Source organism: Triplophysa dalaica, chromosome 14 (assembly GCF_015846415.1).
Source record: "Triplophysa dalaica isolate WHDGS20190420 chromosome 14, ASM1584641v1, whole genome shotgun sequence".
NCBI classification, from domain to species: domain Eukaryota; kingdom Metazoa; phylum Chordata; class Actinopteri; order Cypriniformes; family Nemacheilidae; genus Triplophysa; species Triplophysa dalaica.
In genome coordinates, this window is record NC_079555.1 from 16,239,244 (window position 1) to 16,261,973 (window position 22,730).

At 38.4% G+C, this 22,730-nt stretch overlaps 2 protein-coding genes and 1 long non-coding RNA gene across 4 annotated transcripts; 1 reads left to right on the plus strand and 2 right to left on the minus strand.

The window, feature by feature from the left end:
- Positions 1–6: 6 nt before the first annotated feature.
- On the minus strand, positions 7–10,530 carry dhx34 (DEAH (Asp-Glu-Ala-His) box polypeptide 34). Of its 2 annotated transcripts, XM_056765801.1 has the most exons (17): positions 10,347–10,530; positions 9,063–9,810; positions 7,657–7,968; positions 7,301–7,555; positions 5,593–5,695; positions 5,232–5,449; positions 4,910–5,084; positions 4,557–4,750; positions 4,384–4,485; positions 3,315–3,575; positions 2,625–2,798; positions 2,437–2,533; positions 2,107–2,213; positions 1,749–2,024; positions 1,449–1,634; positions 1,221–1,362; positions 7–519 (listed from the first exon to the last, which is right to left on the minus strand). In XM_056765801.1, the coding sequence occupies exons 2-17, from the start codon at positions 9,756–9,758 to the stop codon at positions 386–388; spliced, it is 3,432 nt and encodes a 1,143-aa protein (XP_056621779.1). In that variant the 5' UTR covers positions 9,759–9,810; positions 10,347–10,530; the 3' UTR covers positions 7–385. The 2 variants fall into 2 exon arrangements, with proteins under 2 accessions (XP_056621779.1, XP_056621778.1); XM_056765800.1 differs by lacking the exon at positions 10,347–10,530 and having other exon boundaries at positions 9,063–10,003.
- On the plus strand, positions 1,287–4,525 carry LOC130435296 (uncharacterized). Its single transcript, XR_008908805.1, has 4 exons — positions 1,287–1,422; positions 1,526–1,642; positions 3,383–3,612; positions 4,402–4,525. It is a non-coding gene; the product is annotated as an uncharacterized LOC130435296 (long non-coding RNA).
- A 697-nt stretch (positions 10,531–11,227) lies between the features above and the next one.
- On the minus strand, positions 11,228–21,527 carry st14a (ST14 transmembrane serine protease matriptase a). The gene is given in 21 exon segments (XM_056766927.1): positions 11,228–12,022; positions 12,163–12,299; positions 12,696–12,964; positions 13,149–13,332; positions 13,427–13,543; positions 13,649–13,762; positions 13,847–13,954; positions 14,034–14,138; positions 14,851–14,987; positions 15,217–15,320; positions 15,403–15,506; positions 15,595–15,737; positions 15,859–16,093; positions 16,208–16,240; positions 16,695–16,864; positions 17,014–17,084; positions 17,182–17,219; positions 17,222–17,311; positions 17,614–17,773; positions 20,923–21,007; positions 21,294–21,527. Coding segments are annotated over 20 exon segments (2,523 nt in total). The 5' UTR covers positions 20,968–21,007; positions 21,294–21,527; the 3' UTR covers positions 11,228–11,863.
- Positions 21,528–22,730: the final 1,203 nt, after the last annotated feature.

Genomic DNA, 22,730 nt, shown 5'->3' on the forward strand with positions numbered 1-22,730 from the left:
TCCTCATTATTGTATTGCAAATTCTTGTATTTTTATTAAAATATGTATAAATGACAACTATCCGTTTTGCACTACAGTATTGAGAATGTTTTTTTTTATTGACATGACAGTAGAAGGGTTTTCTAAATATAAGCCCCACATTTTTTTACAAGACACATTTTTTAAGTGTCCACCGGAGGGCGCAAAAGTGATCACTTCACAACAGTGTATTGCAATTTCAGGACCAACTCGACCAAAAGCATTGAGAATGAATATATCAAGAAAGCTTTCAGAAACACATTTACTTTTAAAAACTGTTACTGACATGTAAAGAGTCTCAATATGCTATCAGAAAAATGAAAAGGGTGAAGCTGCGCTCAGAGAGAAGGATGTGCCCTGTGTGAGCTCAGGACAGATGCTGCCGTTTGTGTTTCAGGATCTCAGTTGAGGTGAGAGTTAAGTCTTTATTACATACATCACAGTGATAGACTCTGGTCAAACCAGATGAAGATGATGCAGATGTCTGGGCACTTTCAGTGTCTGAGGAAAGAAGTTGAAACGATTATAATGTAAGTATTTATTGATATCACTGATGGAAGAATTAATAGTCAGATATTATTACCAAGGCATGAGAAAAGATCGATATAATTTTATTTAATTGTAATCGACTGATATTTCACCAAAGTCAGTAATTTGATGATATTTTGCAGGTTTAGATAATTGCCATTGGCAGTCTCTTAAAATCATTGCATTGCAAATAGATCATAAATCTTTTCTATTACGAACATTAAATATAAATGTTAACTACTGTTTAAAATTAGCAATTTATGAACACATCGATTACAATTATAACATTTTTTATTTTTAAAAATCTACAGTAATTTGACAAGCACAAAAACCTAAACTATTAATTGGACATCTGATCCTGTTTAAGGAATAGTTCACTCAAAGATGAAAATATTGTCCTCGTTTACACACCCTCAGATTGTTTCAAACAAACCTATATATATTTCTATACAAATCTCATCCCCCATTGACTCCCATAGTATTTAATTTGGCAGTAAATGGGGGATGAGATCTGTTTGGTTACAGACATTCTTCCAAATATCTTCCTTTGTGTTTAGCAGAACAAAGAAGTTTATACAGGTTTGGAACAATCTGAAAGTGTGTAAAGGATGACCGAATTTTCATTGTTGGGTGATCTAGCCCTTAAATAGATATTTCCTCATCCTCTCTCTCACCTTCTTCAGGCTGCTGTTCCTCTGCCGGCCTGCAGGTGGCCTCATGCTGCATGCGCTCCAATGGCGTCAGGGGCATGTAAAGGTCACAGTGAGGGCAGCTCCAAAAAGTGCGCAGACATTCACTGTACAGGTCCATTGAGTCCTACAAGACAGACAGAAAAACACAGAAGACTAAGAAAACCTTAGATGATCATAACTACAGGTGGTGCATTTTTGGCTATTACATACACATAAGCAGTTGTAGGTGAAGAAGTGGGAGACACGCAAGCCCCCTTTAATAGGATCTGGCTCTGTCTTCATCCCAGGAAACAGAAAGCCCAGAGCTGAAGAACTGGAGAGATCAGTGTTCTGCTGAGGTCCGATGTACAGGTTCTGAGACTGCAGCCCTGTCAGACGCCTCAGACTGTAACTCACCTAAACAGGTGAAAACATTCACCACACAGATAAAATTTCCATCACTGCACCTCACAAATAAATATTCATTCAAGCTTTACATTTGATCAGTACTTGCACTGGCATAGCGGTTACCTCAGTATAGAGTAAAAATCGCACAAGACCCTCACAGAGCTTGTCCAGATCCCTGCGGGACGGTTTGGGTCCACCTAGCCCAGCCCTTGAACCCGGACCACCCTGACCGAGCTGGGCCTGTAGCAGTCTCTCCCATTCCCCCCGCAGAGTGATGGCAGAGGAGAGCACCTTCAGGGCCATATCTCCATCAGTTAATCCCAACTCCAACCAGCCATCCACCACCACCCGTGTGCAGTCTGCGTTTGTGTCCACAGAGTTAGCCACCAGCAGCAGGGCCTACAGAGTTAGATACTGACCATCAGGAGAGATAAACCTATGTTTGGTTTTACGATATTTGCAAAGAAAAGCAAACACTAACCTGCAGGGCCGGAACCCGAACGCAGTTTGAGACGTAAGGCTTGTTGGTTTCTAGTAAAGTAACGAAAGCCAGTAACTGGTGTCTGTTGCTCTGGCCTTTATCAGCACCTACAAAGAGAGAGAGAATCAATTCATGATTAAAGTTGCCATAGTAACTAATAAAATCATTGTTTTCTGACTGATTTTGTTTCAGAAATTGTTAATGTGTTTTATGATTTTTGATTTGTAATTATTATTTCACAATTTTTTGTTTTGTTTTTAGATTTGTTATTAGTTTTGCAAATTGTGTAAGTTCACGTTTGTTTATTATTGCGGTGTGTACCAAACTCACTCGACTCCTGCTCAGAGACTTGCAGAACTTCAGGGTCGCTGGCAAACACACTGGTTGGGTGGATCACGACACCTTGCTTGTTACGTGTGTGGAAAACCTGAGAGAGACAACATTTATATAAATTTCTCTGATTTCATTAGAATAACATTCAGGTTAGTGATCTAAGATGATATATGCGTGCCACTGACCTGGTCGGAGTCTTTGCGTGTTGCGTTATGTTCATCCGGCGTGGCAAGCTGTGGGTAGAGTCCACGGCACAGCACCAGTTTGAGCAGAGACTGTTGCCTTGACGACAGATCTGCGCTGGCGTTCGCTGCTTCCTGGAGCTCATTTACGTTGTGACGCAATTTGAACTTGACTTCCTGTAAAAAGCAGATAACCAATCAGCACGCAGGAAACCTCCAGAGTACACTGTAACACAGTGCAGCTCAACCCAGGGCCTTAAAGGAACAGTTCAACCAAAAATGAAAATTTCATCATTAAGTCACCCTCCAGTTGTTCAACATCTGTTTGAATATCTTTGTTCAGATGAACTCAGAGAAAGATATTTGGAAGAATGACCAAACAGTTCTTCGCCACCATTGACTACCATAGTAGGAAAATGTTTTTGTTCTGTTGAACACAAAAGAAGATATTTTGAAAAATGTAGGACAGCAAACAGTTGTGGGGCACTTTCGACTACCACTGTCATTTTTCCTACTATGGTAGTCAATGGTGGCCTAGTATGATGACAGAATTTTTGGGTGCAATGTCCCTTTTAGATGCTTCGAAAAGATTTGAAATCATTTGAAAACGGCATTAAAACAAGACAAAACACTTCAAACGTTTTTTTTTTCTAGGTAGGCAAAACTGTTGCAAATTTTTATGAAATAAATCACCTGTATGTCCACAGTCTGTTCATCTTTCTTCCTCTTGTTTGAGGTTGTTCTCTCATCATCTGACCCAGACGAGCCGTCACCCTCCAGCCCCTCCTCCAGACGCAGAACTTTCCTCTTTGTGTTCTCCTGGAACTCATGATCACGTTTCAGCTGGTGAAGTTTCTGTCTTTCGGTTCGTCTCTCTCTGCGTTGGGCTCGGTCCTGCAGCCCTGTCCTGCTGCCGGAATCATCCTCGAGAAGGCTGTGAGTCCGCAGGAGCTCCTGTAGGAAACCACAAGACAGTGAAGATAGATTACAGGTGGGACAAGACTGGGAAAAGTGTTGGGAATTGTGAAGGGGCAAGAATGCTCAGTTAGTGACGGGTTTTTATATAAGGATAAGTATTCCTCTTGGACCAAAAATAATGATGACTTATCTTTCCGAAGCATTACATAAAACATTTTTTTAAATAATTTATTAGCAAATTATGGTTCATGGCTGTGACTAGAGCCTATTTATATTTCACACTATTTATTTTCAATAGGTAAGTTTAAAAAAAAAAAAAATCTTCTGCTATATAAAATGTGTCAGTCATAATGTACCGTACATGTGTCCTATGGTGTGACAAAGTTAAAATGGTTAATAATATTACATTATTGTATATCATTAGTATTTATAATATAAAATAGCATAAGAGAGATTTATCTTCATTGTTCTCACACCTTAGGGCCCATTTATTTGTAAACCTCCCATATGTAGATTGCTATTGCAAATCCACTAAACAAACAAATAAAAAACAATTTATTTAAATATAAAACAATGAAATTCAGGATACATTTTTCACACTCTTATATTGTGTCTCACCTCTAGGCCTTTACCCTATATGTTCTATATATATTCTGTATAAAGAAATTTTGATTCCACCTTCTCCAATAAACATGGAGAAAAAAAACTTGGCTATAATTAAAAATAACATGAACCCTTCAATATCTATCCCCAACTTTCAATAAGAGACACAGAGAAGTAGATGCTATTTATCATGTAATTTCATGGAGTCTTTAAAAGACATCATCATTGACGTGACGCTCACTTTAAACTGTCGTCTCAGGTTGACCATCTCATACAGCCTCTGTTCCTCCAGCCCTCTCCTCCTACACCACTTCCTGGAGCCACTTCCTCTGTCCTTCTTCACCTGTGGAATGAAACACGTCACATGCAAGGACTGATCCACTGTGAAACAGACAGAGATGGTCAAACACTGACCTGCACCCAGGCATTAAAAGTGTTGAGAAGAGTAAAGGGGTCTCCCTGGTTGCTTTGCAGAGGCTGGCGAGCGGTGGAGCAGTCAGGGTTGTGCTGAGCACTGCGTAAGAACGGAGACTGAACGCTCAGCGCGGCGGCAACTGTCAACACGGGCTCCACCAGCTTAAAGACTGAACCCAACACCAACATCTTTCCTGGTTAAATATACAAATAACAAAGTTGCAAACTGAAACAAAAGACCATTTCGAAACATAAATGAACACATTTTATGGAGATGATGTGAAATGTTTTTAGCACGTTGCTAGGTGACTGCTCAAGACTCAAGAGCCGACGGTCAATTATGGGCTCCTTACCAATGACCACATCCACAGGAAGTTGAGCCAGCAGCCGGCCAATGGGAGTCAGTTCTCCGTGTTCATCTAGCGCCCCCTGTTCTCTCAGATAGGTCACTGCAGTCTGGATGCTGGAAGCAGGTGGAGGGTCTATGAAGACGAAGGAGCGAGGGTCTCCCACACCCATACTCTTCATCTGCAGAAACACAACAACCTCTACTCTTTTATTGAAGAATTATGAGTAGTATGAGTTTCCCAAAACATTTCTTTATTTGTTGGTGTGGATCAATGTGTCTCAACCAATATTGTGTGTTAATGCTGGGATGTCCAGATGTGAGTGGACCTGTAGAACGAGGGAGTCCAGCGCCACCCTGTGGATCTCAGGAACAGGATACGGAGCGAATGCATCGTAATCGGACTCAGAGTAGAGTCTGTAACAGATTCCCGGACCGGTTCTGCCAGCACGTCCTTTCCTCTGTTCTGAACTGGCTCTGCTGATCCAGAACTCCTGGAGTCTCTGCATCTTAGCCTTTGGGTCGAAACTCATCTCTTTCACTTTACCTGCCAGAAAAAAATATACTTTTAAGCATCAAAAACAGAACTTGGTGGAACGTCTATTCATTTAAAAAGAAGTACACTAGCATACAGAAGATCAGTAGCAAAGCTAACAGATATGAACTACTACAAATGAACAAATAAAGTACCTGAATCTACCACAAAGCGCACTCCATCGATAGTGACCGAAGTCTCAGCGATGTTTGTAGAAATGATGCACTTCCTCACGCCTGGGGGGGCAATGTCAAATACCTGATGGGAGTTAAAGGTATAGTTTGTAGAAATCTGCGCTAGAGGGCGGACGATCAAAACAACAACAATCGCGTAGCTTGATGACGATGTGTAGAAGCGTGGAATGATGGAATATGTTGTCTTCAACTCCACCGCTGATAGTACCGCTGATACAACAATCAGACGGGAACGAGAAATCATTTTAATGGAAGTAGAGGTAAAGAAATAAAGTTTTATAAACATTTTGATCGTACCCACATCATTTGCAATAATGCTGGACGGACCGACGTTCCAAACTACTTCCGCATCTGTCTACGACAGTGTCACGCGGTTGCTACGTTAGTAAAGGCGGCAACAAAGGTTAACGCAGTTATGACGCCATTGCCAGCCAGCGAAACGGCCCGATCCACTGTTTAGAATGGTGATTTTCTCAGGATTTAAAAGCAGTTGGAAACATTTGAAATATTTTAAGTACTCAGCTGAAAAAAATATATATAACATTGGCCAAGTGCTTTTGGGATATTTAACTGCAAAATGCTTACAAACTGTACCTTTAAATGTACAATAATTACATATAAGGGAAATTTAAGATTTTTTTAACTAGACACTATTAATACATCAATTAAATATTATGAATACAATAAAACCCAATACTAATTTATTATTTTGGAAATAATATTAAAGTAAAATACTATTAAATCATATTAATAAATAAAAAGATTGAAGACTATAAAAATACACATAATAAAATACTATTTTACATTAATGAAATTTAAACATAATTAATATGTAATAATATTATTGGAATTATGTCATGATATCAGATTTTCTCTACAAAAGTACTGTGGCCAAAGGAATTCGCACGAACAATATTATTTCAATACTCAAATTAAATCAGTCAAATTTATCTTAAATTTTGTACTAATTTTTTTGCTAATAAAACACTTTCAAAATACAAATGTATGGAGGCCGAATTTTTTATTTACGTTTATGTAAAGGAGTAATGTGAAGATTATAACGACATCTAGCGGTGAGGTTGCAAATTGCAGCCAACGGCTCACTCCACCCCACCCTTTTGAAGCACTACGGTGGCTGACACAGAACTAAGATGTCGTCACATTTTTGCTTCTTTGCCGAACGAGATAAAGTATTTATGAAACGCATTCTGTAGAGCAGTTCTTCCGTTTAGGGCTACAGTAGAAACAACATGGTGAATTTCATGTAAAGGGACACGCAGTGTCTGTAGATAGAAATAGCTCATTCTAAGGTAATAAAATGACACTTGATTATTTAAGGTATGCATATGTATATTACATTGCAATTCTGTGATTATATCCTTCGAAAACAGCACCTTTAAGATATGTATATGTGTAGTATTATTGATCATCTAGGTTTACGATGGTCACGATTATTGACAATACAGGTATATTATGATTGTGACACCCCCACTGGAAAGTACTTCAAGAGCAACACAGGTCATATAGGTCTGTTTTTCTGTGTACTCCGAAAAATATGCAAAATTCGAACTTAAAATAATGCATAAAAGAGTTCATTGAGAACCACTGATGTAAAGCATGTGAAAAGACAACATGTAAATATCCTGATGCATTGGTCGAATGATCAAACCTTATCCTGTTGGGCCAATGAGAGCGTGCTGTGCAAAGGAAGGACAATCCAGCGCTGGGTGTGTGTGGCGTAAGTCTGGCAGGCGTCTTGGATGGTTGAAATCTCAGCCACACCACTGAGGAAGAGCAACAGGTCTCCCCTCTCCTCCGTCAGATAGCGCTGGTCAATACCCTGCAGCACACGCAGATACGGCCGCGGGTCTAGTTTCTCTGAGCGGGACCCCTGCTCTTCTGGAGGAATGGGCTGGTAGATCACCTACACAGATGAGGAAAACACAACCTTAGACTGTAATCAATTTACTGTTTCACATAAAACTAAATACACACTGTGCTTTTAAAAGTGATTTGAATGGTTACCTGAATGGGAAAGAGTCTCCCCGGCACCTGCAGAACAGGTGCATCGTTGAAATAGTTTGAGAAGAGTTTAATGTTGATGGTGGCCGACATGAGGACCAGTCTCAGATCCGGTCGCAGGGGCAGAAGTGAACGCAGAACTCCAAGCAGAAAGTCACAGTGCAGGTGTCGCTCGTGCACCTCGTCCACGATTAACACTTGATACTGACCCAGAGATGCATCCTGCTGGATCTGCCTGAGCAGGAGACCCTCGGTCAGAAACAGGAGTTTGGTAGCTGTGGTGCGGCTGGTCTCAAAGCGGATCTGGTACCCGACCTGAAAAGTAAAAATACAGAGCAACAGATGTTAGACAGGTTAACTTGGGAGAAATAGTTTTACATAATTTCAGCAGCTTTAAGAGATTTAAAACTCTACTGTATTTGTAGTCACTGTTAGATTTTTCATTCTGAAACATCACACAAACTCAAAGTATAATGGATGCCAGTTGTGACAATTTCTTGACAATCAAACCCAGTTTGACCCTAAATTTGTATTTGGAAAGAACAACAAATATCTCAGCTTCATTATTGGTGAATGAATTAATGTATCGTTGAGCAAACTATTTCATGATCAAATAAATAAATGTTACTACTCTCAAACATTAAATAAACATCCTTTTTACTTTTCAGGGTTGTCAGATCTGCAGAATTCAGGCTTGTTTTTATTGCACTTGGATTGATGTTACTTAAATTTTGAAAAATATGAATAAAATATCTAATAAAGAATTTAATCTGAAATAAATCTGTTTGTTTTGGGGGACTCAGGCTACTTTAATACTGTTGCCACAGGTTTTCTTTGGTGGGTTAAAGGTTGAATGATTTTGGAAAGATTTTGTTCATCACCTGTCAAGGAAACATGAAGATATTTATTACTGCACGTGCACAATGTGTTTATGATAATTACTGTAGAGCAATAATACATTTAGTGTAATAAATAGCAATGAATAAATATATTTTAAAATATTATATTCATATATTTTTCATTTTGGAATTTGGACTTGGGTCTTTGGTTTAGATTAGGCTAGTTTTTATTGCCCACTGATTTTTTTACACATATCTTACAACCCTGAATATAAAGTAGTATATAAAATATTATGTAATGTATAAAGAATCATCTTCTCATAAAATACTGATGGGAGAAGAGTTTAAATGTGCTTAGCTGGTGTTGTAAATAGCATCGCAATTTGAAACAAATATGGGTTTGATTTTATTTTGGTTTCCCTGATATAAGACCCCGATTGTGAGTTTTCTTTGATTCACCAAATTGGAAATAATTGTGCTAATTTGATCATGATACCCTTGTGTGTCCAATTTGAACGAACTTTACACATCCCAATTGAATGCATTATAATGTCGAAGAGTGAGTCTTACCTTCGAGCCAAACTGGTTGAGACTCTCAAAACTGACTCTCTTGGCCAGTGAGATGCAAGCAATGCGGCGTGGTTGAGTACAGGCTATGTAATTGAACCCTGATGTCATAAGGTACTGCGGAACCTGTGTGGACTTTCCACAGCCCGTGTCTCCAGCCACCACCACCACAGGATGAGTCCTCACCAGCTCCACAATCTTATCACGGTACTGGAAGATGGGCAGGCTCTTCTGTTCTTTTCTTAATTTAGCAAGCTTACTGAAGCTCTGTTTCTGGTTGAAGTCTAAGAAATGAAGCAGGGCATTGCGACAGTCTGTGATCTCCTGACGTCCAGGACCTGACGTCTCCCTGCGTTTCTTGTGATCTGATCTTCCCAAGCGCTCCTCCACATCTTTTGAGCACACTGAAACGTTGATCCTGTATCTGGCGTCATAGTCCTTTGGGAGTCCCAGATCTACAGATCCAGACTTTTTATTGGCCTTTTTTTCGTGTGATTCTTGTCTGCTGGATTTGGATCCTGACATGTCTCTCTTGGCTGTAAACCGTTGGAAACGCTCAAAGAAGGTCCAGAATTCCCTGTGTTCAGCGCTGCCGGTCTGAATGTAATCATGTTGGCGGAAAAATATCTCATCCAGTTGTGCTCGACACTGACGACTGTCCCAGTCCCAGCTTTGACTCTTATCCCGCTCACGGGACATCTTTAACCAAAAGCAGAGTCATTTAGAGTCTTACCAGCGGTGTAAAGTGAACCTGCAAACAAAAAACGTTCAATGTTGTATGGATTCGTCCTTTTATTTATCATTATTAGTATGTTTGCACACACATATGAAAGTACATTCGCACATTCCCTTGTATTAAAAAAGACTCATGGCGGAACGTAAACATGGCGGGACCACTTCCGGTCCGTTTGTGTAAAGAGCCCGCGTGCTGCGCAGACGGTATATCGTTCCTTCAACCTTAAAACAACGAAATTTACGCAGCGTTGAAACGTTTACAATTTATTTCGTGTCATTTCAAACCTGTATGACTTTCTTCTGCACAACACAAAATATTTTAAGAAGCAATGGTAACCAAACAACATTGAACCCCATTGATTTCCAATGTGTGTACACAAACTACTGCCACTTTCTCAACATATATTTGATCTTCGACGGAGGTTTTTTTTATAAAAAACGTATTGTGACAGTATGGTATGAACGTGTCGTCATTTTACCACGTGAACTCACGTGAGCACGCCAGAGCGCGCACCAGTGGGTGGCAAAACACTCGTCAAAATGACTGCTTACATTATCAGAAAACGCACTTCCGCCCAATATTTCAGTGTCCTGGAACACCAGATTCATTTGGAAGTCGTAAGGATCACATTCTAGTCCACCTGCATGTAATTTCAGAAAATAATGGCGTGTTTAAGTCCCATTTTGCTGGGTGTTTTGCCATCCAGGGGAGCGTGTTCCAGGGGGTGTCCCGACATGTGGAGGTTAGTGATGGGTCGTTCGTGAACGATTCGAATCTTAAATGTGACTCGGGAAGAACGAGTCGTCATCTGACATTCCGCAACATGCTCCGGACGTTTAACAAATGCAATCAGAGCCGGAAAGAGAATCGATTAGTTCACCTCTCGAGTCTTCGGGTTCCAGTCGTTCGGTCTTTTGTAATGTGACGTGACTGCTTTGGACAGATAAATTAGCTAATTTACAACCTTCCTAACAAACGGGTGAATAGCCTAGCCCTAGTGTTTCTTTATTGATAGACAAAGACGGTGAAATGAAAAATTAATCAAGATAAGAGGTGAGGTGAGCTAATCATAGACGAAATACCAAGGTAAACAAGTAATTCATATTTTCTGTATATTATAGCATTATAGTTTTGAATTGGTTGTAATGTGATCAACGTTTGCATAAATAGTAAATTTGTTAGGAAAGTGACATGTAACATTTTCATTAAAATGAACGAAAGGAACGATATGACTCGAAAAAAGATTCGTTCATTTTGCTGAACGAGACTCAAAGGTCCGAGTCAATAAAATGATCCGAACTTCCCATCACTAGTGCAGGTGGGAAAGTGAAGTCAATGTACACCCTCTATTTAAAGGGTCACATGACTCACATCATTGCAAGCAATTCCCTTTCAGGATGACAATGCAATTAGACAATATTACACATTTTGTACAACATTGACCAGAAACATTTTATTTGTGAAAAATTATTGTGTATGATCGCATATATACAATGCTTTGATTGCTAAATTCACTTTAGAATATTTAAAAATAGTCCCAGTAGAAAACAGACTCAGACATTTAACAGACACATATTTCGATGCACACAAGACACCCTTCAAGTATTTCTACAGGTGACTAAACCTTAATTTTAAGTCACAACACATAGGATATACATTTTGCAACCGTCAAGAAAAAGCAACATGAGAAAAGCACTGTAATTGTTCGATTTTAACCGAGTTTGAGCCAGAAATACAAACCCCATGATCCTAAGAAAACAAAAATAATTCATTCACATTAAAACAACACATAGGTGAACTTCACTTAAAGAATGCGGTTGCTAAAACAACCAATTTTTATAATGGAAAAAATAAGACATTTATTTACACATTTTAAGACAAAATAAAACCCTCAAACCGCTCCTTATAAAATATACAAATATATAAAACTGTTTTTGGACAAATCTTTCTGTTCACACACCATAATGATGTTAAATCCTAAAGGTAGAACTGGGTTTGGTGTACATCAATATTAACACATCAGAATTGCCAAAATTGTCCATTAAATTTCTCCACCATAATCCACAAATTAAACTCCCGTCATCTCTTTGATCCAGCCCCTGAACTTTGGAACAGTCGTGTAAAGGCCCGGCTTGTTTTTACGGGCACAACCGTCACCCCAGCTCACCACTCCAGCCAAGTACATCCGGTCATTTATGGATAAGACCATTGGACCGCCTGAGTCACCCTAAAAAAAGAAAAACACGGTTGCAGTTGTTTTTAAAAAAGCACTTAGAAAAAAGCACAATGCTGCTTATCTGTGTGTATTTGTGCTCAATCGTTAGAATCACTGCCACTGTTTAACTGTGTTTGAAAAGTTTCACACACCTGGCAAGCATCCACTCCTCCTTCGAGAAGGCCAGCGCACGTCATTCGAGATGTTTTCTGATTGTTCATTAGTTTATTACACACCGTGCCATTGATAATCCGAACTGATGCTTTCTGCAACACAGTTGCTCCAGAGCCTGTAACACACACACAGTATTTAGAGTTTTTTTGGATTATTACACTTGCACGGTATAGGGTATTGCACAGTATTGCCTTGAATCCTTATTTTCACAATGCATCTAAACTCTTTTGTTTTTTTGATTTTCATTCCAAAAATACATGCATTACAGATTAAATAGATTTCTTTTCAAGATTACACTCATGAGTATCTAAAAGTGAAAATGTGCTTGTCAATGCAAAATCTCCCCAAGGTCCCAAAAATAAACTTCTACATCTTATATTTTAAAATATAGATTTCCATTTGATTTTAGGCACATGGACTGTTCTTAAGTCATGCATTTACATAAGGCCCTCCTGAATAGCTAACTAAGTGTTAGTCTCCGTTATAGTTTAATTACAAATCCATCACTGACCCCCTTCTCGTGTGGCACCCCAGCCAGAGATGCTGACAATAGAGCCAGCAGGGAAATCTTCAGCAGCAGAAGGCAGGCAGATGGGCCGAATGGTTTCGCTGTACGTCACTGGTGATTCCAGCTCCATAACAGCAATGTCATAGTCATAGGTGTAGGAGTTGTAGGACTTGTGAGCAAGGACTTGTTTGATGTCTCTTAATGTTGCCCTCTGTTTCACTTTCTGTGTGTGGAGACCCAGATACGCCTCCCATGAGCCCGGTTGCGAAAACCTGAAAAATGATCCGATATACAGATGTGAACATCTTCTCATCCACTTGAGAGGCGATATACATTGACCCAAAAATCTGCTTTTGCAAATGGCCCTAATTAACTGGAACAAATATAACGGATATTAATAAATTGACCATTACAGATACCTTTGTTCAGAGAAAAAACATACTAAGGACTACACACTTAAATTTGCCGTCGTCCTGCACACAGTGGGCAGCCGTCACAAGCCAGCGTTCATTGATTAATGACCCGCCACAAACGTGTCCCATCTTTTTAATGTGAAGGCTGACAAGCCATGGGAACTCGCCCTCGACTGCATCCTGTCCACCCACAATACGAGATGACTTGACAGCTTTCTTTCCACATTCTAAAAGAGAATAAAGTAAAAGAAAGTAGACGGGCAGAAGGTTAGGTGGTGTCTGTGTTAACAGTAAGATAATGTTGTAGTTGATGATACGCACTGCAGTTGGACTCGTCCGATAAATCGCCACAGTCGTCTTGGCCGTCACACTCGGGGTTCTGTTTGGTGATACATTTCCCATTGCCGCATGAAAACGTTGACACGGTACAGGTCGTGTCTGTTCAAGAGTAATGTTGGAAAACAATGAGAACAAAGCAGTGCAAACAGCGCTTATTGAAATACATTTTTTGACTGTTACATCATGTAGCATAAGTTTGGTTACCTCTTGCACAGCCTTCCTCATCCGATTTATCGCCACAGTCGGGACGGCCATCACACTTCAGCTTCTCTGAGATGCACTGATCCGAATTACATCTAAACTCTCCAGCCTTACATCCTGTCAGAGGACAACGTAACTGGTTTGCTTGTGTATCCGTGTTGGGGAAAGCCATCAAAAAAACACAAAAAAAGTGTGTCTTACCACAACTAAGTTCATCTGTTTTATCTCCACAGTCATCTATGCCGTCACACTGCCAAAACATGGGCTTACAGAAGCCATTTTTGCATTGGATCATGTTGGAGGAGCATTCTGAAACAAGAGCATTCAACTGCATGTGGGTGTGTAATTGTGTGTGTGAATAATGCAAAATTGTTAAATGCAAGCTTACTGCAGTTTCTCTCGTCGCTGCCGTCTCTGCAATCGTCCCAGCCATCGCAGAGGAAAGTTTTATTGACACAGCGATTGTTGTTACACTTGAACTTATCCGGACAGGCTGAGAGATTCAAAACAATTTAATTTCTCATGTTCATATTTATTACACTAACAAAAAGTCCCCATGACCCGAAGGTCCCGATTGTCTACACTTGTAGCATATTTCTGTGTGAAACAGAATATCAATAGAATAGAGGGTGTGGCTTGCGTTTTCTACTCTGAACTGAATGGATTTAGAAAAGTAGGCGTTTCATTTAGAATTTATCTGCACAACAAAAACAAAGATATTTTGAAGAATGTTGGTCACTATTTAAGTCAATGGGTACAGTCACTGCTCAGTTACCAACATTTAAAAAAATATATATTTTTGTGTTCTGCAGAACAGAAAGTCATAAAGGTTTGGAATGACATGAGAGTGAGTAAATGATGAATACATTTTTTGGGGGAACTATCCCTGCCCAAGGTTTATCAGAAGTCCACCATTCCTGAAATGAAGTAGACTTTCAGATTTTGATAAAAATATTTTTCTTAGAATTGGCTTGCACATAAGTCCAGAAACTAGTAATATGCACTAACAAAGTAAATGAGGTCAAAACAGGCAGCAATAGTCTGTTTTCCCAGACAATGGCCGCATGTGTTCAGGTGTGAATTTATTATCTTTATTTTGATCTAGCGTGCATGCCAGTGTTTCCTGAAATTCTATTTTACATCTTGACCCATGATTTGACTTATGAGCTGGTTTTGAAAACTGAGTCACGTCAGTCTTTACTTACGATCATCGGGCGCAAAGGCCTCATACATGGCACTAAATCCTCGATCTACGTGTGAGGAATTAGAGTAGAACATAACGGTCATCTTGTTACTGTCGCTGGTGGTCATGGTGTTACCTGGCTCCTGTCCACACAATCTCCTGCAAACAAACAAACATCAACATTCATTGTAAGGTTAAAAAACAAAACGGCCACAAAAAATCAAGTAAAAAAACATGCTGGTTAACTGAATTACTAGACAATATCTAAAATATTTGATGTCAATTTGCCCTAGTTATACCACTAACACACACCTCCAATAGAAATGAGTAGTTACTAACAGTTTGAAAGTTTGGTTTATTAATATTGAAAGAGTTAACAGCTACTCACCTCTTACCAACCACCTGTAAATAATCTCCTGGGCAAGAATCCTGTACCCCCGTAGACACCAAGAACTTTGAGAATTTCAGCTTGATGAATTTCCCAACGGGAACCTTTAAACAAATATGGAGTTACTGAAATCTGCCCGATACAGAACTGACATTCAGAAGAGCTGGATATGTGTATGTGCCTCACCTCGATGTCCCACTGACACGTGGTGTTAGGGGAATAATAATTGGGATAGTTTGGTGATGTGAACGCTCCGGAGGTTCCAGTCATTTTACCTCCACACCTGAGCTCTGCGGATGAGGAAGAAAATATAAAAAACCTACTATACCATCAATTGTCCTCGAGCATCTTTCATGTCAGTCAGCCAGGAATGTTAACCTTCGCTATCTCGCTTAATCTGAGTGACTCGCACTCTGAAGCCAGGAAAATTCTCTTTATCATTGGTCACCAAGGTGAGCAGCATGACATTCCTGGAGGAGATGAAGACTAAGGGTTCGCTGGGGGAATACAAGCCACATTTCCTGTTTGAGAGGGAGGATAAAATCAATAGATTGTAATTTGTAAATCCAACAGATGGCACTATGTTCACAATGAAAGACAAGTTCATGTTGTTGAAATATAAAGCAGTCTGTGTCTTCTTACTCTGCCATCAGATGTTTGTCCACGGCGACCAGTGAATCATACACTCTCACAAAATCATTCACACAATTTGACTCCAGTTTGAAGCTGTCAAAAGCCAGCTTGAGGACGTAACCCGGGTCGCCACGAAGCTTCCACTTAGCTACCGTGTTGGGGGGATACGGGGTGTTAGGGAATCCTGGGGATGTAATGACCTCTTCAGTATTACCCTTGAGGTGGATAGACTCTTTTACAGTTGCTGGAAAACAAATACAAAACAGATCTTACACACTTATTGTTGCATACAAGGTATAAGAATCAGAATTTGTATGGAGAAAATATTACAGAATAGACAAATAGATGGCGTACTCACTTCTGGCTTTTGAAAACATACGTGTGTCGAGGGCTGTTAAGGGTAAAATCGACAGAAACGTTATGAATCTGTCAGTCAGTATTTTTGTGGGGTAAAAAAAAAAAAACATTGAATATTTAAAATTAATCAAGACAATGATTAATGATAAGTCGCATCCAGAACAAACGTTTGTGTTTACGTAATATGTCTGTGTACTGTGCATATTCATTATGTATTTATGTATTTATAAGACAAACACAAACATATATAATTATATCAAATATAAAAATGATTAAATGTTTATATATCATTTTAATTCAATTATAAAGAAATAAATGTAAATATTTCCTACATTTCTATTCATTTATATACTTGTATGTGCTTATAAATACAGAATTAAAAACGCACCTTACACAGACATATTTAATGTACACAAAAACTTTTATTTTGGATGCGATTAATTGCTGCACATCCCTCTGTGTTGTGGATGTTGTGATGTATATCACACCTGAGGCCACCACGGTGTCGAACTGCAGGGTCCCTGGACTTTTCGTTAAACGACCCAGAAGTTTATTGTTGTACTTTTCACTCAAACTGCTTATGGCCTGATCCACCGCTCCTTCCTCTCCTTCTGGAACACTAAACTCTGACTCATAGTAAGCTATTACACTGCCCTCACTGCCCAGAGAGAGAGAGAGAGAGATATGTAGATCTAATGGCACCTTTTATGAAATCAGCAGACAATTTTGCATCCATTTTAAATTGGTGTGTACATGCCTTTGTATGCAAAACTATGTTTGTCTTTGATCTTGTGTATGCAATCGTACCTGAAGGCTTGAACGTTGGAACCAACATAATATTTGGTCAGTTTTGAAGACTCGGAATACATTGTTTCCAGCTTAAGACAAACCAACAAAAATCTAAAATTATTTTTCTGTCATCATTATGAGCAACCAATGATGAGCATGAGCATTATGAGCATTATCTCTGCTCACCTCAGCATTGACTTTTGCTGCCAAGCTCTTAAATTCGGGCTCTCTGAGTTTTCCAATGCGTCCACAAAAGGCTCATTGGTTATCCTGAAGGAGCCGGTGAAAATCTTTGGTGTCCTCAAATCCTTTCGGTCTGTAGATCACGGACACCAAAAGACATCAAGATACAAATGAAATCAACCCAGTCACGAGTGATGTTGTACTACATTTACATTTAGTCATTAAGCAGACCCTTTCATCCAAAGCGACTTACAGATGAGGGAAACAATGAAAGCAATTGGAACAACATGAAGACAACGAAAAGCATAAGTGCCATAAAAGAAAACTGGTCTCATATAGCCTACTACTGTACTAAAAAGACCACAAGACCTACTGTAACACTGTGTTATGCTAGACAAGTTAAAAGTAAATGAATGAATTGCAGTTCTGACTTACAGTGGAAATGCCAGACCAACAGTCCTATGATCAAAGCCAAAACAGCCGCCAGAATCACCAGACCTACGATGATCCCCACCTTCCCGGGGTTCTTTTTCTTCTCTAGTTTTTTATTGTCTGACGCAGGCAGGAACGTGAGGGCTTGGTCCCAATCTCTGTCCTGAAGGGATACAAATGCAACACGCGTTGACAAGCAGAGTAATAACAAAGTGGCTTTTTCATCTCATGAAATTCTACCGTTTCAAAAGTCAACCAGTTGGTTGGAAGAAGGAAATAACATCAGATATGCTCAACAGATTCTGTTTGAAAAACGAAATTATGCAGGCAAATTTCAGATCTTTTTGACAGATTAAGCACAGATTATACAAGAACAGCATCAAAACGCCCCACTGTGTTATTTTAAAGTCAACATCATTCGCAACCCACTTAACTTTATGCATTTGGGACTGAAATGGAATATTCAACGAGAACGCAAATGTCTTGAATTGTGAAAAGGGGGCATTTCGTAATAGAACAAACAAGTTTTGAGTTCCTATTACTGTAGTAAACTTTAAGACATTCTCCAGCAATACTTTTTAAAACTATTGTTAAGATTTTAGAAATGCCAGCAAAAGCAGACATGACACAAGTGATAAGAATATATTTTTTACAGGATAAAACTTTCAAAAACATGTACCGATGTATTGTGCACAATAAAACGTGTATTCATTTCTTTTTCATGTTGAATTGAAATCAAAAGGAATCATAATTTCATAATTCATATGGATAAGCAAACAGAATGCTCAAGGAAAGGACACGTTGCTTCATGTCATCATCAGAATGTGTCTCTTTTTTTTTTCTACACACAATCACTCATTATATATGAGCATTAATGACTTCAGAAGGTTTTTCAGGATTTAATTGAAATAAAAGCTAATAATGAGGTCAATTAAGGCCAAATAAAAGGACTCTTGGACTAAAGATGATTCACATTTATTTGACACATTAATCATTATGTAACACACTGACCTACAAACGTTTCTTTTACGACTGCTGGATCGCTTCCAAGTTTTTGTCATGCTTCGGAAAATACATGTCAGTGGTTCTGATCTGTGATCATTTGACTAAATGTTGTTGAGTTAAGGGGATAGTTCACTCAAAAATGAAAGTTCAGTCATCATTTACTCACCCTCTTGTCATTTCAAAGCCTGTTAGACTTTCTTTCTAACCCAGAACACAAAAGGAGATATTTTGAAGAAAGTTAACTGGCCCCCATTGCCTTGCATAGGTTTTGTTTCCATACAGTAGAACAGTGCTGTTCGGTTACAAACTTTCTTTAAAATATCGTATTTTCCGAAAGAAAGTCATTAAACATTTACTATGGGTTACTAGGTCACTAGTTTGTCCAAAGGTTCAGTATGTCAATATCTTATGGTGGGAAAGTAAAATTAAGTTGACATACTACACACTGAAATGCTGGATAATGATTGAAAAATGTAATTGTCTGGTCTTGAAACCAGAATACTTTAATATTTGTTTGCATTACAACTAAATCTAGGAAAAAGTTCTGTTGGAAACAAAACACGGCAAGTGTCAGGTAGTTGTGACTGTATGTTGGCATAGATGACGGAAATTGTTCTAACCAAGTCATTCCTCTGTAGAGGTTTCACTTGTGGGGGTGTTATCTCATAGTAAAGTCGTAAGCATGCTGTAACAGAACTATGGAATGCATGCAGGTGCACAGGCTGTGACACTAATCATTCAAGCGTCACACTGAGCTTTCTAGGATTTTGTTCTTTTCTACAAAACCTACAAAGACTATTAATTCACTTTTTAACAAAGACAGCAAACAGCTATTTATTTTCCTTAATCCTTATCCTGACCAACACAGAAAGAATGATACTCAAAAATCATTATATATTTCAGACATCATCTACCAATAATTTCACCCACTTGGCAGACAAAAACAACCTGTTTGTACTCCCTGGGGTCAGATTGATTTATGTTTTCTGTTTTTACATATTTGTAATTAATTCGAAAATTCTGTACATTTTCATCAGCCTTTAATAAACAGTGTAACATAATACCAATGTAATATCAGTAGCTGGTCACCCAGCTCTCCACATATCAGTATAGTCATACATTTACAACCTATTTCCAGACTGTTTTAACATTAACCATGCGAACACCAGCGACACATTACTAACAGACACACAATCTACTGTAAGCAGCTCATTTGAGGTCTTGTAAATGGCAAATGACATTCAATGCTCAGGACCCGCAATGAAGTATTATACTATTCATGCTAATATACTACGAAGCAGATTGACCTCAACTAAAAATTCGGGCGAATAGCAAAAAAATATATTGCCTACGCATGCAGAATGAATAATGTGTCAGACAGACTTATGAAACTAAATGGAGTAAAACTTATCTGTTAATTAAAATAAAATATATAACTAAACCTTATTTTACATGTAAGTTTAGGCTGAGGTAATGAAAACAATAATAAATGGAAATAAATGAAAACTTAAACTGAAATAAATTAAACCGAAGTAGCAATGTTAACTAATATTAACATACACACTAAAAATATACAAAAAAGCTAATCAAAATATTACTAAACCTACAATAAAACTAAAATAGCTCATACAAACAGGAAATGATGTCATAATAATTACACAAAGCCGAAGAAGAGTGATACTGCTGACACCTCACATGGGCCATGTTTACTGACTATGTGTTGTAAAACAGCCAACAAATAACAAGGTCAAGAGAAAAACAGGAAACATACATTTTTTTATTTAACCTTATAAGCCTTTCTGATAAAACTGCCTTGTGTTGTTGTTCATCAAACCACATGACCAATGTATTGTTTTCCCACAACTTTTTCACATACTTGTGAATAGTGGATATAAGGAAATATTTTATAGAGATGAAACTCACAAAGAATACTATGTAGTCTATAAAATATGATATAAAATGTATAAACATGAATGTCTTATTAATGTCTTATTCACTTATACTAAAAGATATGCGAATACCGTGAAAACTCTTGACAACCTTGAATATATGACTTCGTGGTCTAATGAATGAAATTATTGCACGTGTATTTAATTGTGTGTAAAAATTGTCTTCATAAAAATTAGAGAAAGAGAGAGAGAGAGTGTGTGTGTGTGTGTGTGTGTAGCATTGGTTAAGTTAGCTCAATGTGAAACGTAGACAATGTGACAACAAAAGTACAATTTTAAAGCCTTTGAAAACAGACATGTTGGGTTTTATCTATAATTCAGGCTTGAGAACAGTTATTAGAGTTAACATGAAACTTACCGACGAACCGGGAGTGTAACGCATTCCTCCATCCATAGGGTCCATGTTTGAGAGACCACCACCAGTGTTGGTACAAACACACCTTCTGTTTTCAAAATAATAAAGGATCAATAATAATAATTTAAAAGTGAACTAAATTATTGTGTATTTTAAGAAAAACAGCTGTGGAGTTCACAGCTGAAGTCAGCAACACGCCCAAAGCAAGTGCAGGAACAAAAACAACTAAGTGAACATTACAAAGTACAAAACTAAAGCGTTTTAATGAAAACTAGCCAACAAACGTTCGACCAAACTCAAACGCACAAGTTAAAGAAACAAATAAATGTATTATAATAAGAAACACGTGAAATTCCGCGGATTGTGTCGCTTACCTGTGAGGTGAGAATATTTCCGGGGGAGATTCGCCCAGCAATGGGAGTGACTCTACAGGTGAGCACTTCCTATAAATAACACACTCAAAATAAAGCCCTTAAGTTTAAAACAACCTGAAACACATCACAGTAAGATTGAATTCATTTATCCGTTCGTTGTAACGTCGACGTGAGGTGTATTTTGAAGTGTGGCGGTGAATGTGAGACTAGTATCGATGTGTTTGTTTCTGTGCAGGGGAGGGTGAGTCACAGAGGCGGCATTCATTACTTAATGTGCTATTTGCCTAGGGTGCATGTTAGACATCAAAGCTGAGCATCTGTGTTGCTCAGACATGCTGTCTAGGTAGAGTGCTTAGTAGGTTTTGAGGCGCACTCGGCGTTTTAACTTCATAGCGATAAAACTCGTCATGCAAGTTTCGGTTGGATTAAAATGGCGTTTGTCATCATGTTCTTTCTGGAAATACTGAGGTTTCAGTTACATAATATGAATAAAATATTAAAATAATAAAAATGTATATTATAACAAAATAAAGTAAATTTAATATCAAAATATTAATAAAACGTTTTTTGACTGACTATTGCATTTACCTAAGCAACAACCCCCCCCCCCTAAACAGGGGTTTATAGTTAGTTAATTTATCACTTAAACCCTTAGGGTTTCTAAATTTAACGCAACCTTTATGTGCCTTATTGCTTGTGTCAAATGGATATTCCAACTACCTGGCAAGATTTCATAAAATAAACAAACGTTTACAAAAATAGTAGTATTTATGAATAAAATCCTCCAAACATGCATTAGCTATTACTGATGTAATGATGTCACATGTATGTATGCTTTGTTATCAATATGTGTAGATGTAAAGACTTGTTCAGAGGCATTTACAGTTTCATTTCATTTACATGCTATCTTATGTTCTGTTGGTTGTTTTTTGTTCAAACGTTTGTGCAGTGTTAAACCAGTTTTGTTTGTGTCATCAAAAGTTGTCTAGACAAACCATACAGTCTACCAACTGAGACCATGTGACCAGTGCTCTAGACATGCAAAAATGGAAAAGCACCTCCCAAAGAGGTCTTATACACATTATGCAAATCATTGCATTTCTAATAGTGAACATTAAAGTGCCCTTAATTAATTCCAGGATGCACTGCTGCAGTAACAAGTGTACAGTCGATATTCACCACTGACAGTAGCAACAAATTAATTTCTGATTCTTGGCAGAAGATGGCTTCTGCAAGCCCTTTCTATAGGACACTTGTCTGGTGTCTGAGTTTGTACACTCATTCTAATTCACTCATTCAAGTTGTTGATTAAATGTAGTAAAAATGAATAGGTTTATGGTGGAAAATAAGATAAGCCAGTGTTTAATTGTGAAAAAATCATGCCTCAAGGCCAGGAGCAGTTTCTTAAGGTTCAATTTCAGACAATGTGACTAAATG